Below are 15,718 nucleotides of genomic sequence, written 5' to 3' on the forward strand. Positions count from 1 at the left end.
TCAGTTTCCCTGCGTGGCAGGGTTAGCCGAAGCTCCAGTAGGTGGTGGACCTGGCCATCCACAAGGAATGACGCATCGATGGGCCCTCTCAGCGAACCTCCGGTGGTAGAAACAGTAGTTGTTCCCTTCGCGTGAAGTTGACCGACTTCCAGATCGCCCCCTTCCAGGGCTACCGCGTGGCCGCCATCTTGGCTGGGACCTGTAGGGTTGGCGGGACTGTCGGGTAGTGAGCGTCTCCACCATCGAGACTAGCTTCTCCACCTTAGCCTCCAGCGCCTCTATCCTGGTGGACGGTGGTGGAATTACAGGGGTTGATGCTTCAATGGCCGCCACCCTCGGCACAGACATCTCTGCAATCTTATCAGCTAGAAGCGCTAGCCGTTGCAGATCCGCCGTATCGCTAATAGCGAGAACAGTTCTCATGCTCTCCGGTAATTGCTCCAAAAAGAGCGTACGCAGAACGTTTTCTCCGACTTGCCCACCAGCCAGATTTCTAAGTCTCTGCAAACAATGCGAGGGTTTCTCGTCCATCACTTCACTTCCTCGCAGCAGCTTCCTCAATTTGGTTTCGTGAGACTCATCAAATGCTTCGATGATCCGTTTCTTTATCTCCTCGTATTTACCACGCGCCGGTGGAGAGGCCAATACGTCCATGACGAAGGGCAGTACGGTGTGGTCCAAATTCGTCACCACGTAACGGTACTTCGTATCGTCGCTGGTTATTCGCGCCAGATCAAAGGTCATCTCCACTGTGATGAACCATGCAGCCGGATTCTCCTTCCAAAACGGCGGTAGCCGTCGTAAGGTAGCTGAATTGATGGATGCCTCAGGAGCGGGCTCATTTACCGTTTCCTTTCGGTCCGCCATCTTGTCTTGTTGTCCGTCCTCTCGCGTGGGTGAATGTTCCAGCGGCATTTACTGTTTTTTTTTTGCTTTGATTTCACGCGCTTAATAACGGTTGCACTACGGCGATCACGTCGGGGTCACCAATTGTAGGAATAAGTGATTCCTTAGGAGTTAGTATTCCTACTTTATCAATTGATGGAAAACAAGCTCACTACCGCTTTTCATATAGAGTTTTATTAATTGTTAATTATTATAAATTTGTAACTACGCTGTACATTTAACTGGTCCTAATGCACTTATCACAGCTTAGAACGCTCAACAACGCCTATAAATTCTTTGATGCGAACACCCACGAACGGAATACAAAGTTTCTCAAAACACAAAGCTACCGCTTCAAACGTCCCCACGAGAATGAAAAACTTCCATCCGGAACGGGAAAACGACGCTTTTCCCGGAAGTAGATGTCGCGGTATATTTATTGGAAGTGTACGCTTCGGCGAGACGGTCGACCATCAGCAGAGGTCGCCACAAACCGATCTCGCCATCTGACGTGAGTTGCATTGAACTTGTCGCACTAACACATTCACGCCGCGTCGGTGAGCCGATCGGTGAGGTGCATCGGCTCACCGACGCGGCGTGAATATGTTAGTACGACAACTTCAGTGCGACAAGTTCGATGCAACTCAATGTACATACAGGGTGATCCTCTCGCTACCGGACACAAAGGAACTGGCGACAATGAACCCCTTGATCGCACCATGAAGCCACAGAGTCGTCTCAGCCCGGGTAGGTCCCCGCTGGCACGTGACAATACGGACCTCCTTCTGGTGCGGTCAAGGGGTCCGTTGTCGCCAGTGTTCCTTTGTGTCCTGTAGCGGGAGAATTACCCTGTATAGCTGATATATACTAGAATAGATATTTCTGGGCCACCATGTAGTGAAACCACTCGGTTCCCCGTACATATCTAAACAAAAGATAAGCGGTCGGCTACCGCTCACCAATACGAACGCCGAGCGCTCTCACCGACGCACAGTGGGACAAAATGGCTTTCGGCGATCAAAAGTCGATTTTCGTGAACATGAAAATTGAAAAACTATTTGCGTACATGGATAGAGAATAAACTGTAGTTTAACGTAGTGTAATCCGTTTTTTCATATTTGCTTCCGTTTTGCTATGGTCCGCACTTAAAGTCAGTAGAAATTCCTCAGAACGAAACGCTGATGATATTACCCGTAACTTCAATGTACGATTTTAAAGAACTTTACCAGGAAAGATAAAATTCAAATGAATTATAAAGTTTACTAGATTAGTATAGATTCTATTCAGTGCATAAAGTAAGTTAAAATGTTAACAACTTTTTAAATAATAGGATCTGATTGAAACGAAGTACATTTAACTAAAATCTTAACTTTGGGTTTGATTTTTAAAAAATGCCGCAACTTGGGCGGGGTTTGATTATTACTGTAGTAAAGAGTCAACCTTCCTCTATCAGAATCAGAAAAAATTGGTTGCCCCTACTTGCCCTCGTTTAAGAAAATGGCGATTGAATGAAATTACACCCATCTTGGCCGCTGCGCACGATGATAGAAAAACAGTACTAGATACGATTATTAATCAGTTAACTGCATTCCACGTGTATATTCGTCATCCAAAACTTTATTTCGTCCTTGCAATATGCCATAATAAACTTTCATAATTGTCGAAACTGTTTTCACGAATGATTTAGTATAGATCATAATAAATATAAATAAATATATTATAATAACACATATTTTGGCATTTTTTAATTATTAAATCCGTTTCTCCTATAGTTATTAGCAATTTTGAATCAAATTTTTGTCAAATAACATAAAATATGTCTAACAAGTGAAGGATATTGAACGCGTTACATTTTATACGTGAATATTTTGACACCCTGGAGTTCAATATGATTTATATTGGTACAACTTAAGTACCATAATATAGGCAAAAACTTCCCAAAATTTCATTAAAATATTTCAAATAGAACCGAAGTTACAGATTTTTGATCGTCGAAGCCGTTTTGAGGCACTATGCGACGCTCACGCATAAGCCGAATTCCCTGTAGTAATACCAAAAGTTTTTCGCAAATATCTTCAAAACTAAAGAAGACCGCCACATACTTCAAAAAGAAAAGGTTGTTCTAAATTACACCCCCCACCACATATCCAAAAATTATTAAGATCGAAGTGGAAAGCTAACTTCTAAATAATTACGATTTAAATATTAAATTATGTAAAAACAGTGTCACAAGAAGCTTCTAAAATTTAAATCTTTTATCAAATATAAGTTTATGCTTTTATTTAAATACTTTGTTTAAATAATTTTTGTACACTTTACATGTACTTTAAAATCACTTACTATGTAATTTTTCAATACAAACACTGAGTTGTTGAAGGCGATGCAACAAATGATGCATATTAGCACTTGAGTGTCGAAGACCTGACTGTTCCCCTCCAATATCTTGTCTCTGTACTAATTCAAAGTGAAGCCTAGCCAGTCGTTCTTGTTGTTCTCGTATTTCTGTCATCTGTTCCATACTACAATCTTTTCCTGAATTGAATTTTTTTTATTTTAGAATCCAGTTATTATTATAATACATGTGGCATAAAAATACATTTAGCATACCAAATGCTCGTAAATTGCCGCTATGAAAATCTTCCAACAGTTGTAATAAAGCTTGTTCCATGTGGCGGACATCAGGAACCTCTGACAAAAAGCAATGATGTTTGCATGGCGTCAAGGCTTTATTTTATGACACCAAAACAACCAAAAAATGTAATAAAAACATAAAAATTATAATTTATCAGAAGATGATATAGTAACAATAATAATAGTGACTTTATATATCTGTGATGACAGAGTAGCTGTAATAAGAATTGAACAGGTACGATTCTCTATGAAAATAAAGTTACGATAAAAAAGATTTGTATGTGAGATTTCACTTTTCAAAAATAAGAATATTTTAAATTAAATTTTGAATATACTGTTGCAACACATAAAATTACCTTTGTGTTGACGATTCAGTTTTGATAGTTCTGGTCGACTTGGTTTTTGTTTTTCTTTTTCATTCATGAAAATTAAACGCGATTGATTTCCATGATTTGAGAGGTTCACAGCACGGCCAGAAATCATAGATCCTTGACTTGTTGCTTGACCAGAACTTCCTTTACTAACCATAGGCGATGTTTGTACATTAGGTTCCCATAATACTTGTTGCTAAAATAACATACATTTTTTCTTAAAAACTATTTTTTTTTTACATATATAGAGTATTCCACTTTTTTTATTCTTATCTTTATTATCACTTTTCAAAATTCATATTATTATTTTTTATTTAAACTAATAAAAGTCTTAAATTCATATGCTTTAAAAATAAAAATATTGTTTTTATAATTTCATTATGAACCATTTATATCGTATCAACAATGTTGAATAAATAATATTTAATTCATACCGAGACGTGAGAACTATGAGTATCATTTTTATTTGGATGAAAACACTTTGCTGGAGTAGAAGGCGGAGTAGCTTCTCCACCTTGACTTAATGGTTCCTCACATTCTTCTTCCTGTACTAGTTGTTGTAATTCGCCACATCCAGACTTCTCAGTCATTTTAATAATTTATGACTCTAATAATAAATATCTATTAACTGCGTTTGTTTTAAACTGAAATAATTCGTTTTAAATATACAATTACGAGTGTTATTCTTTATGATTATTATTAAAATTTGAACATAGTATATCCATACTTATGGTTGTCATTGTAATGTATTGTTTTTTATAGAATTAATATTTGGAAGTTATAGCATAACCTCTCCAATGTATTTACTTACACACTTTGCCACATACACATTATTACATTTGTATGTATATACACAAACACATTCCATAGAACCAATTTGAAAAAAATACCTTTTGGTTCCTTGAACTTTGACCTGTAAACAAGAGAAACGAAAGTAAGGTTGGCACAACACATGCCGCTCGGTTTTGTTGCGAACCTCGCCTGTATGTATGTGTGCAATATCGTGTGAATTTAGCTGCAGGCTTGTAATCGCAAGTGTTGAATGAAATGTAATATGGCGACGATGCTATACGAGTATGACTGCAGCATGTCTGCATTATGTTATATCAATGCCCATAAATTAGGAGCCAAAATTCAAAGGAATAAACAAACAATAGATAAGACATTGTAAAACTTTCAACACGGGTAATCGTGTTGGGAGAGAGTTGGAAATCCGGAGAAATAAGACTGTCACACTTGAAATTTCTAAGAAACTAATTTATTGCGGGCCGTATCTAATTCGTTACTCTTAACGAATATCATGTTAGTTCTTGAAACTGTCGAAGTATCTTCGACATCCTGCTTATTTACAGAGGGTCGTAAATTTTCTTAAGGGTTGCCTTGGCTCACTAGCGCGAGACCTTTTTATCTGCCGTTTTCTCTGGATCCCACGCTTTCTCTTAGCACGTGTGCACAGAATCGTTCTCGAGTCTTGGCGGAGCACCACCATCTTCCACTCGCCCAAGGGTGGACCGAAGTCAGGGAGAGGGACCGCCTCCGGACAGAGATGGGCTCCTCCACCATTGGACCAGGGATGATCCTAAGGGAGGATTCAGGATCCAGCGAAGAGGGGATGGCAGCCAACATCGATCGAAGATCTTCACCGCCAAGCTCAGAACGATTCGAAGCTTCAACCCGACTTGAGTCAAATTGTTAAGAATTGGAAAGAATAAAAAAATGCAAACTATTATTTTTTTCTTAAATTCAAAGTGTATTTTATTAAAACTCGCGCCGCGAGCAGAGTGCTTTAGCGCTCCACGGGCACCTTACCCACGTTGTAAACATCCAAAAATCCCTAGACACCTGAAATCCACTCGCAACAGTTTCATGCACGGTTGGGTCATCCGAGCGTTTTCTAGGGTTTTTTACATTTTACAGTATTTTACGGTGTTGCGCGATTCTTCGTGATTCTAAGGATTTTAAGATCCAAGGAACGTGGGTAAGCCGCCCGTGGAGCGCTAAAGCACTCTGCTCACGTGAATTATTTTAAAGAAAAGTAAACTGATTTTAAACTATTTAAAATGAACTAAACTTTTAATGACGATTAACTTTAAGTTTAATGAATTAGAACAAGAACAATAAATTGAATTGAAAATAAATGTTTTACACGAGTACTTCTCTTGAGCGTTTACAAAGAACAAAAGACAAAATTTTCTGGAAGGATCCCCTATGGGCGGTATTCACAGTCGCAACTTATTTCGAAGCTGGGCTTAAACACATGCTTAAGACGTCGGCTAGATTCACAGTCGCCGAATAAGCAACGTCTTAAGTCTGAGCTTAAACATTTGCTTAGAAAAGTAAATGCTTATTGGTGTAGATTCACAGTCGATGCTTAATAAAGTCTTAAGATCTTATGAATTCATAGTCGAATAAGTCCGCCTTATTTGTAGAAAACGAGTTCTTATTTGGCTTTATTGAGGTTAGATTTTTAAGTCGACGATATTGAGGACTTAAGCACGCGTTTGAAGTTGTTATTGTGCAGTGATGGGACGAGAGAGAGTAGGTTAGGGTACACGAATACGGTAAAAGAGATTGTGTTTGCGGTATTATGCTACTGCAAATTTTTAAGTAAGTCATAAATATATATCAGTATCACTACTCTTAAAAGAAGTAGAAAAAAATAAAAATTATCTATATATATATATGTACTGTAATTGTAGCTTATTCTGGTGGACACAATGAATGTTTCTCAGCCCACAGTCTCCCGTATAGTATTTAGGGTGAGTTTACTAATAGGCAGTCTGATGACGGAGTATATCAAGTTTCCCAGGGATCCGGACAATTCCACTCAAAATCGCAGATTATTCTATAATCTGGGACAGGGAAACGGAGCTATTGGTTTACCAGGTGTGGATTTTATATCATTATAACTTTTTCTATATACACATATACATACATACATACATATACAATGTAATTGATTTACCAGGTGTGGATGGCGCTATTGATTGCACCCACATTAGATTAACAGCATTCAACAACATGGAAGAAATGTACAGAAATAGAAAAGGATATTTTTCATGACACCCCTGCGGAATCCACAGACTGAAGAAGAAATAAGGTAATACTGATACTGTTTTACTTGTTTATTTACTTGTTTACTCGACTGATTGATGCACAAATTAACATTAAATTATTTGATCGACACAGGTACAATGAAATCCAGATCAGGACCCGACAGATAGTAGAAAGAACGTTCGGTGTTTGGCATTCTTGTAGAAGAAGATGAAATTGAAAACCAAAATGAAGATGGAGAAGAATTATTAGGAAACGTGGAAAATGTTAATGGCATTGATGGATTTGCTACACGTGAAGCACTGATTGCCCGTATGTTTCATTGTGTAATTGTGTCAAACGAAATGTAATAAGGGGTTTTTCATGCCGCAAGGCTTTTTCACCTTATTGTGTCTATCGATCGAATAAATAATCATTATTCTTTCAGCTCAAATTGGTTTAATTTATTGATTAAAATACCCTCATCCTCAGTCATATCACAACCTATACCTTAAACCACAGGATTTTTGCAATATCTTTTGCAATCACATACTGCTGATTTATTAATGATCTTCAATAATCGATAAGTTTGCTACAACTACTTTTATTTCATTTTTTAGGATTCATAATCAATACAAAGAATTACATATAAATTTTTCTTTTAAATAATTTCAGTCGTAAGTTTAATTTTGTGTTATTTTGTGTTCGTATTTCACAATGAAACTTTAAATATAAGAGATTTTTATAACGTATGTGATAACATTAATAATAAAATTGTTACTTTCTCAATTGAATTGATTTTGACTTAATAAATTTGGCTCTGTCTATTGCACGCTCAATTATTTGAATTAATTCAAGCGATAGCGTTAAAATTCAATTCAAAAAGCGCCGCTCTAACAAATAATGCTACAGTTTCAAAAATCATTTTCATTGGTTGTTACAGTAGAAAATCGACGGAAATAGCCGAACGTCAAATAAGCATTGCTTAACCACGGACTTTACTAAGCAAAGCTTATTCATCGTTTTCTTAACTAAGTCGGTCTTATTCTCCGACTCTGAATACAGAGCGACTTAAGCATTGCTTATTCGAATAAGACGATCTTTGTAAAGAACGTCTTAAGTCCTCACTTTAGTCGCGACTCTGAATACGGCCCTATACAGGGTGTTCCGTAACTTGTGTAACTCTCGGAAACGGGGGGTTGCTCGGGTGATTCTGAACAACATTTTCCTTTACCAAAATGTCGTTTGAAGCTTCGTTTTTGAGTTATTAAAGAAAAACACTGGCCAATCAGAGCGCGCGCCGGGCGCGCGCTGAGCCGCGGGAGCGTTAGCTTTCAACGGCGCTCGGTCGTGGTCGTGAACAAATGCATTGGCACAGCGTAGGTATCAAGGGAAGAGTGCGACAAATGTTACATCGTCTTTGTTGTTCATGATTTCACATTGTTATTGATTTAAGACGATGTAACATTTGTCGCACTCTTCCCTTGATACCTACGCTGTGCCAATGCATTTGTTCACGACCACGACCGAGCGCCGTTAAAATCCAACGCTCCTGTGGCTCAGCGCGCGCTCTGATTGGCCAATGTTTTTCTTTAATAATTTAAAAACGAAGCTTCAAACGACATTTTGGTAAAGGAAAATGTTGTTCGGAATCACCCGAGCAACCCCCCGTTTCCGAGAGTTACACAAGTTACGGAACACCCTGTATATAGCTGTGTAGGGGACAAAGTTCCTCTAGGGACAAATCGTCCCTGCACGATGGCACTACCCTAGAGGGCGCGGGCAGCGGCCCTAGGAATAGTGAAAAGGTTGGCAAGAGAGAGAAAAAAAAGAACGTTGGGAAGACGCGACACGAAGTGTGTCGGGTGGTGTTGGGAATAAAGGCTCGTACAGAATAGACACGTGTTGAGTGATTTCCACCCATTCCCAACAGCTGCTTACACAGCCGACTCTAGTACTAGCCATGCTGAACAACGTGACAATCGGGAGTCCTATTTTCAAAAACAGAGTCTTGTGCTCGGAATTGTAATTAACGTCTTTTTTAATTAAAAGCTGTAGTAATATACGCTATTTTGTATTAATTATGTATAAACAATACATAAACGTTGCAACTATGGCAAGTAGAAGTGATGTGGTAGTATAAAATTGTTATAAATGTGATATAAATTTTGTGTACTCTCGAAGTAGTTTGGTGTTGTGAAGCATGATATTTGAAATATTTACAGTGGTTTCAAGATAATTTAGGTATGAAGCAAAATGAAACCATCTTTGGATCAAATTGAAACAGTTAAGAATTGATAAACGTGTATATAAGTGAATAAAAACCTTGAAACAAGCGAAATTATTGGAACGAAACCAAAGAGGTTATATGAAGTCCAGATAGTAGCCGAGAGTCTGACGACGTTGATTGGCTGGGAGTCTGGGAGTCCGGGATCCCCCTGTGGCTCGGGGGGCTTAGAATACGGCCACGGTATCCGCTGCCTGTCGTAAGAGGCGACTAAAAGGGGTCACACAAAACATACACACAGGTACACATACACGCACACACACACACATATACACAGATGAGCGAACCCTAAAGAAGAGAAAGAGATTAAAATAGAATGACGATGTAATGATAATAATAGAAGGAAAAATGTAAGAGTAAGAAAAATTCAAAAATGCGCGGGAGTTTGGTGCTGGCAGCCACGCTGCCAGCACATCTCCCTATGCGCGTGGACGCTAGTTTTCGTTGGGCAAAAGGGGACGGATAAGTCCCCAAAGTACGCCAGCCCTTTATGGGCGAAATCCAAGATAGATGGGAGTCCGGGAGGCAGACAGAGTAGGGTTAGATGTTGATATATTCAGACTGGACTCCCGCGGTGTTGCCATTTTTACTAGAGTCGGCTGTGACTGTACCAGTGGGGCGCTAAAGCACCCTGCTCGCAAGGTGCGAAATGAGTTTAACAATCTATTATCACTGATGTTTAAATTGCGTTAAATCCAACTCTTTATTAAACCATCTTGATTTTATGTTTCTAAATATGCGTTATGATTCGCAGCGTGAGAACAACTTTGCTAATTGAACGACAAAATCAATCTGAACGTTCTACGCTTGGCGGAAGAGACCTTCACGCGTCGTCGGTCGATTCCCCTTCCTTGATGGAAACCTGGATCCTCCCTCAGGATCATCCCTCGTCCAATGGTGGAGGAGTCCAGTCCGTTCTGCGTAGGCCCCTTCTCCTGGCCATGCTCCACCCTCAGGCGCGTGGAAGATGGTGGTGCTCCGCCAAGACTCGAGAACGATTCTGTGCACACGTGCTAAGAGAAAGCGTGGGATCCAGAGAAAACGGAAGACAAAAAGGTCTCGCGCTAGCAAACCAAGGCAACCCTTAAGAGAATTTACGACCCTCTGTAAATAAGCAGGATGTCGAAGGGACTTCGACAGTTTCAAGAACCAACATGATTTTCGTTGAGAGTAACGAATTAGATACGCTATCGCTTGAATTAATTCAAATAATTGAGCGAGCGATAGACAGAGCCAAATTTATTAAGAAAAAATCAATTCAATTGAGAAAGTAACAATTTTATTATTAATGTTATCACATACGTTATAAAAATCTCTTATATTTAAAGTTTCATTCTGAAATAGGAACACAAAATAACACAAAATTAAACTTGCGACTGAAATTATTTAAAAGAAAAATTTAAATGTAATTCTTTCTATTGATTATGAATCCTAAAAAATGAATTAAAAGTAGTTGTAGCAAACTTATCAATTATTGAAGATCATTAATAAATCAGCAGTATGTGATTGCAAAAGATATTGCAAAAATCCTGTGGTTTAAGGTATAGGTTGTGATATGACTGAGGATGAGAATATTTTAATCAATAAATTAAACCAATTTGAGCTGAAAGAATAATGATTATTTATTCGCTCGATAGACACAATAAGGTGAAAAAGCCTTGCGGCATGAAAAACCCCTTATTACATTTCGTTTGACACAATTACACAAATTACATGAAACATACGGGCAATCAGTGCTTCACGTGTAGCAAATCCATCAATGCCATTAAAATTTTCCACGTTTCCTAATAATTCTTCTCCATCTTCATTTTGGTTTTCAATTTCATCTTCTTCTACAAGAATGCCAAAGACCGAACGTTCTTTCTACTATCTGTCGGGTCCTGATCTGGATTTCATTGTACCTGTGTCGTTCAAATAATTTAATGTTAATTTGTGCATCAATCAGTCGAGTAAACAAGTAAATAAACAAGTAAAACAGTATCAGTATTACCTTATTTCTTCTTCAGTCTGTGGATTCCGCAGAGGTGTCATGAGAAAAGGCAGATATGGATATCCACCTTCCCCGACAAAGATTCCATCTAATTCTCCCGTCACATATCCCATGTGTAATCGGGATGTACGGAAAATTCCATACGAGGACCCACGACAGCCTGCATTTATATTAATATGGTTCATTTCAATGAATATTGGTTAAAATAAATAACTTAATGACATACCTGAACATTCAATGAAAAATATCCTTTTCTATTTCTGTACATTTCTTTCATGTTGTTGAATGCTGTTAATCTAATGTGTATATGTATGTATGTATGTATATGTGTATATAGAAAAAGTTATAATGATATAAAATCCACACCTGGTAAACCAATAGCTCCGTTTCCCTGTCCCAGATTATTGAATAACCTGCAATTTTGAGTGGAATTGTCCGGATCCCTGGGAAACTTGATATACTCCGTCATCAGACTGCCTATTAGTAAACTCACCCTAAATACTATGCGGGAGACTGTGGACTGAGAAACATTCATCGTGTCTCCCAGAATAAGCTACAATTACGGTACATATATAGATAATTTTTATTTTTTTCTACTTCTTTTAAGAGTAGTGATACTGATATATATTTATATGGGCTGAACTTTACCTCAGGGGCCCAAAAATTATGGCCTTTTTTTTTACCTTCTTGAAGTATTTTACGAGTAGAATCTGAAAATCCTAGTTTTAAGGCGCGGAATCCATCGGTTCAGAAGTTATACGTGTGTGAAAGTGAGCGTTTTTAGCGTATTTCACGAGTTATTTCGACGCCATATTGACTTGTAGCCTGTTGCCGTCCAATCACCTCCAATTAGTGGTGTCGCCGTTGGTAAAACAGAATTTGTAGGTAAATTAGTCTAAACTTGGCTTTCATTCAATTTCTATTATAATTGGCGTTTTTTACTATTGCTAGGGTTAGGGTTAGGGTTATGATCAGGGTAAGGGTTAGCATCGGAGTACAGCAAACCCGGTATACGCTAAAAACGCTCACTTTTACACACGTATAACTTCTGAACCATTGAATTCCGCGCCTTAAAACTAGGATTTTCAGATTCTATACGTAAAGTACTTCAAGAAGGTAAAAAAAAAGGCCATAATTTTTGGGCCCCTGAGGTAAAGTTTACCCTTTATATGACTTACTTGGAAACTTGCAGTAGCATAATACCGCAAACACAATCTCTTTTACCGTATTCGTGTACCCTAACCTACTCTCTCTCGTCCCATCACTGCACAATACACCTTCAAACGCGTGCTTAAGTCCTCAATATTGTCGACTTAAAAACGTAACCTCAATAAAGCCAAATAAGAACTCGTTTTCTACAAATAAGGCGGACTTATTCGACTATGAATTCATAAGAGCTTAAGACTTTATTAAGCATCGACTGTGAATCTACACCGATAAGCATTTACTTTTCTAAGCAAATGTTTAAGCTCAGACTTAAGACGTTGCTTATTCGGCGACTGTGAATCTAGCCGATGTCTTAAGGGGGTAGACACGGGTAATGCAGCGAGGTGACATTACCGGCAAAAATGGGCCTATTAATGGGTTTACGGGAATCGATTATTTGTCCTTATATGAGAACACTTAGGGCTGGGTGAGGGCTCATTCGAAAGAGGAAGGTTCAATGCAGGGGGCTCAACCGATGGTTTAACGAGATTGTGTTGATATCTAATAATATGAGTATCCAAAGTAGAGGAAAAATCGAGAAAATACGCCCACTGAATCCAAGTATATTTTAGGTAACTATAAGAGTTTTGTGACTAAAACGATTTGTTGAGCCCCCTTCATTGAACCTTCCTCTTTCGAATGAGCCCTTATTCAGCTCAAGATCTTCTCATATAACGACGAATAACCGATTCCCGTAAACCCATTAATAGGCCCATTTTTAGGCCCCTCCGTAAAGGAGGAGGAGGAGCCACCTGATGTAGACGCATGTGAGCTGACTGGAGAGATGATTGCCGAAGAACTGCCAGATGGCATTAAGAGAGGATCAGTTTTACAATTCAAAAGTCGCCCGTTAAGGGTGACCCGATCTGAATAAACAATTTGCACCGGTATGCGAGATTATCCCGCAGGCCATGCATCTGGCCGGATTGGACATTGCGGATTTTGCACAACCCTTGCACTTGTCAGCCATATTGCAGCGATGTAGTTCTCGAATAGGTGTAACAAATAAATCGTGGACAAGTACGGTGTGAAACTTTGTATTGTTCTTCCCTTGTTTTATGCAGTAAACTCGAATAGATCCAATGTGCAGTTAGCTCACTTGCACTATCTTGCACTGACATGAGTGACAATACTTATAACTGCGCTTTGCGACAAGTAGGCAGAAAAGGAAGAAAACACGAGTGAAATTACTAGTGTAGAACGGTTATCTTCAAATAGGAGAGCTAGAGCGTTACGTGTGTTCAGCAACAAGGTCAACTGTCAACTGACAACCACATTCTATGCTGAAAAAACATACTAACTTATCTGTCTCAAAAACTTTTAATCTGGCAACAGATTTATTTTCGGGGTGTTTTTCTTAAGTAATCAGTATTTCACCATTCTCCTGTACACTGAGTTGTATTGAACTTGTCGCAGTGAAGTTGGCTACAAATTCATTAAGGGGGTAGACACGGCACGTGACGTCACCGATTCGGGACGTCGGTATTACAGTAGTTTTTTCGTTGGGCCTGGTGGAGCCACTTGCGTGTTTTGTTACGAACTTGAAAGGTTTAATTCTCAGCTAGCGTGCGCGCAACACGATCTAGGAAGGCAACAGCGCCTCAAGTATTTTTACAAACACATTCAAACGCTCATCTCGCCAGAGGCATCGCGACGATACGTCTGAAGAACGAAAGCGAAACATTAGCGCGCGTTTAGAGTGAGATGTACGGTGATCATGCTATCCTTCTTTGAACCCAAATGATAGAATTGTCCCGCTCCGATAAATTCTGACTGACCAAACGCGTGGATTTTATATAGCGCACCGTAGCACTCCTCGCTGCTGAAAAATATATGCCTACTGTAAAGAAGCGAAGGAACATGCAATCTGAGAATTATTTTTAGAAAAAGTTATTAACTTTTTTAAATAAATGTTTCTTAATTAATAAAAGTATACAGGATACGTCATGCAATTGGGACGGGTTATATCTTGAATTTGGTAAGAGATAGAAAAAAGCTGTTTATGTAAAAGTTCAATGGTATGATAATGTCTATTTTTCTGTGATTTCATTTTCTTCGTGAATGCAACGATGCACTCAAAAAATGCAAATCCACTTTTTATTTAAATGGAATTGCATTTTTTTTTTACTTGTGTCAACTCCCTGAAACATTCTGCATAAAACAGTACTATGGTAATATTAGAACTAATAAATGGATGGACCTTGCGTCTATCCAGTAAAAGCTGAATATATGCAACAGAGATTGGGAACCAGACGTTGCATATATCAGCCGAGGTGTCGAATCTCGGATTATATGCGATGGCTAGCCAAGTGTGAACGTAGAAAGGGACAGACAGTGGAGGAGAGAGAGGTCCAATGATCAAAGAAAAGAGCCGAAACGTATCGGTGTGACTAATACTAATTCAATTATAAAACTTTTTTCTTTTTGACTGTTTTTTACTGAAACTTTTACTACCGCATTGGTGAAATTTTTCTGATTAAAATGATACCAAACACGATATAGTTTGAATGGGGCGAGGTTTGTATGGGGCGCTGTGAAAAATCCGGGCGGGCGGCAGTCAAAACTTAGCGAAAAGGGACAATCTCAACATTCAGAATGAGAGAAGGACAGCATGATTATAGTGCGTCTCACTCAGCATTCGGGCGTTGTTGCCTTTTTCGCTTGCCTTCGCAGCACAGTTCGAGTGACGTAATCAAGCTGACGCTTGATTCTGGCTACGATTCCAGATCGGCAGCCTTGTAGGATTCTGGCCATCAAGGCCGTTGAAGTAATTAGCAGGCCTACTCCTGCGGTTGCGGTAGTGGTAGAATAATGAGAATGCACTCGTTCCAGGTTGAACAAAATTATATTTTTCGTACTACAAGCACTGCGTGCCTTTCGCTCCAAGCGTCATGCTTCGACTCTCTTGACTCCGTCAGAGGCGCTGGTGTCGCAAGACAGGGGCGCTTCCCACACACTCCCCCCCGAGTGTGAACGATATAAATGAACTTATTATAATAACGCATATAACATAGAGAAATAAACTGAATAGGAACATAACGTTACAGTAAAATATGAACACATAGAATATACATATATAGGAACAAAATATATAATATATGATATATAATAATCCGCACACTTACAATCTAGGGGTTGTAGCGGACGGCGCGAAAGTGACTTTCTTTCGCGTATAGGTTTTTAACATCGGACGCTGATTCGCATTCGAATCGCTTGCGGTCCGCTCGCCTGCGGGGGAGGTACAAAGTAATTCATCAGGTACAAAATACGCTGGTTTCAAATTCTCTGTAGAAACGCTACGCGATGTGCCGTTTA

At 39.0% G+C, this 15,718-nt stretch overlaps 3 protein-coding genes and 1 long non-coding RNA gene across 11 annotated transcripts; 1 reads left to right on the forward strand and 3 right to left on the reverse strand.

The window, feature by feature from the left end:
* On the reverse strand, positions 1-867 carry LOC123988227. Its single transcript, XM_046287465.1, has one exon. The coding sequence runs from the start codon at positions 865-867 to the stop codon at positions 1-3; it is 867 nt and encodes a 288-aa protein (XP_046143421.1).
* A 2,271-nt stretch (positions 868-3,138) lies between these two features.
* LOC114881778 (coiled-coil domain-containing protein 28A) lies at positions 3,139-4,889 on the reverse strand. Of its 6 annotated transcripts, none has more exons than XM_029198640.2 (5): positions 4,778-4,889; positions 4,322-4,531; positions 3,873-4,083; positions 3,493-3,609; positions 3,139-3,417 (listed from the first exon to the last, which is right to left on the reverse strand). In XM_029198640.2, the coding sequence occupies exons 2-5, from the start codon at positions 4,475-4,477 to the stop codon at positions 3,218-3,220; spliced, it is 684 nt and encodes a 227-aa protein (XP_029054473.1). In that variant the 5' UTR covers positions 4,478-4,531; positions 4,778-4,889; the 3' UTR covers positions 3,139-3,217. The 6 variants fall into 6 exon arrangements, with proteins under 6 accessions (XP_029054473.1, XP_029054475.1, XP_029054474.1 ...); XM_029198642.2 differs by having other exon boundaries at positions 4,322-4,494; positions 4,778-4,888; XM_029198641.2 differs by having other exon boundaries at positions 4,699-4,789.
* A 1,228-nt stretch (positions 4,890-6,117) lies between these two features.
* LOC123988251 lies at positions 6,118-7,374 on the forward strand. 2 transcript variants are annotated; one of them, XR_006829799.1, is made up of 4 exons: positions 6,118-6,494; positions 6,587-6,773; positions 6,856-6,987; positions 7,077-7,374. It is a non-coding gene; the product is annotated as an uncharacterized LOC123988251 (long non-coding RNA). The 2 variants fall into 2 exon arrangements; XR_006829800.1 differs by having other exon boundaries at positions 6,122-6,494; positions 6,587-6,646.
* A 3,215-nt stretch (positions 7,375-10,589) lies between these two features.
* LOC114882301 lies at positions 10,590-11,999 on the reverse strand. Of its 2 annotated transcripts, none has more exons than XR_006829798.1 (4): positions 11,846-11,999; positions 11,424-11,750; positions 11,198-11,357; positions 10,590-11,108 (listed from the first exon to the last, which is right to left on the reverse strand). XR_006829798.1 is itself a non-coding variant. In XM_046287513.1 (4 exons), exons 2-4 carry the CDS (start codon positions 11,730-11,732, stop codon positions 11,030-11,032), a joined length of 408 nt encoding a protein of 135 aa, XP_046143469.1. In that variant the 5' UTR covers positions 11,733-11,750; positions 11,846-11,999; the 3' UTR covers positions 10,590-11,029. The 2 variants fall into 2 exon arrangements, 1 of the variants encoding a protein (XP_046143469.1); XM_046287513.1 differs by having other exon boundaries at positions 11,564-11,750.
* Between the last annotated feature and the right edge of the window lie 3,719 nt (positions 12,000-15,718).

The sequence above is a fragment of the Osmia bicornis genome, chromosome 10 (genome assembly GCF_907164935.1).
Source record: "Osmia bicornis bicornis chromosome 10, iOsmBic2.1, whole genome shotgun sequence".
NCBI classification, from domain to species: domain Eukaryota; kingdom Metazoa; phylum Arthropoda; class Insecta; order Hymenoptera; family Megachilidae; genus Osmia; species Osmia bicornis.

What these genes read in the sequence shown, in the direction of transcription:
- LOC123988227 (XM_046287465.1), bottom strand. Translation starts at nt 867, where the DNA reads ATGGCGGACCGAAAGGAAACGGTAAATGAGCCCGCTCCTGAGGCATCC.
- LOC114881778 (XM_029198640.2), bottom strand. Translation starts at nt 4,477, where the DNA reads ATGACTGAGAAGTCTGGATGTGGCGAATTACAACAACTAGTACAGGAA. An exon ending in ACTGAATCGTCAACACAAAG is followed by an intron (nt 3,610 to 3,872) that starts GTAATTTTATGT and finishes CATAAAATAAAG; the next exon opens with CCTTGACGCCATGCAAACAT. An exon ending in CGGCAATTTACGAGCATTTG is followed by an intron (nt 3,418 to 3,492) that starts GTATGCTAAATG and finishes AATTCAATTCAG; the next exon opens with GAAAAGATTGTAGTATGGAA.
- LOC114882301 (XM_046287513.1), bottom strand. Translation starts at nt 11,732, where the DNA reads ATGAATGTTTCTCAGTCCACAGTCTCCCGCATAGTATTTAGGGTGAGT. An exon ending in CGGAGCTATTGGTTTACCAG is followed by an intron (nt 11,358 to 11,563) that starts GTGTGGATTTTA and finishes ATATAAATGCAG; the next exon opens with GCTGTCGTGGGTCCTCGTAT. An exon ending in CAGACTGAAGAAGAAATAAG is followed by an intron (nt 11,109 to 11,197) that starts GTAATACTGATA and finishes TGAACGACACAG; the next exon opens with GTACAATGAAATCCAGATCA.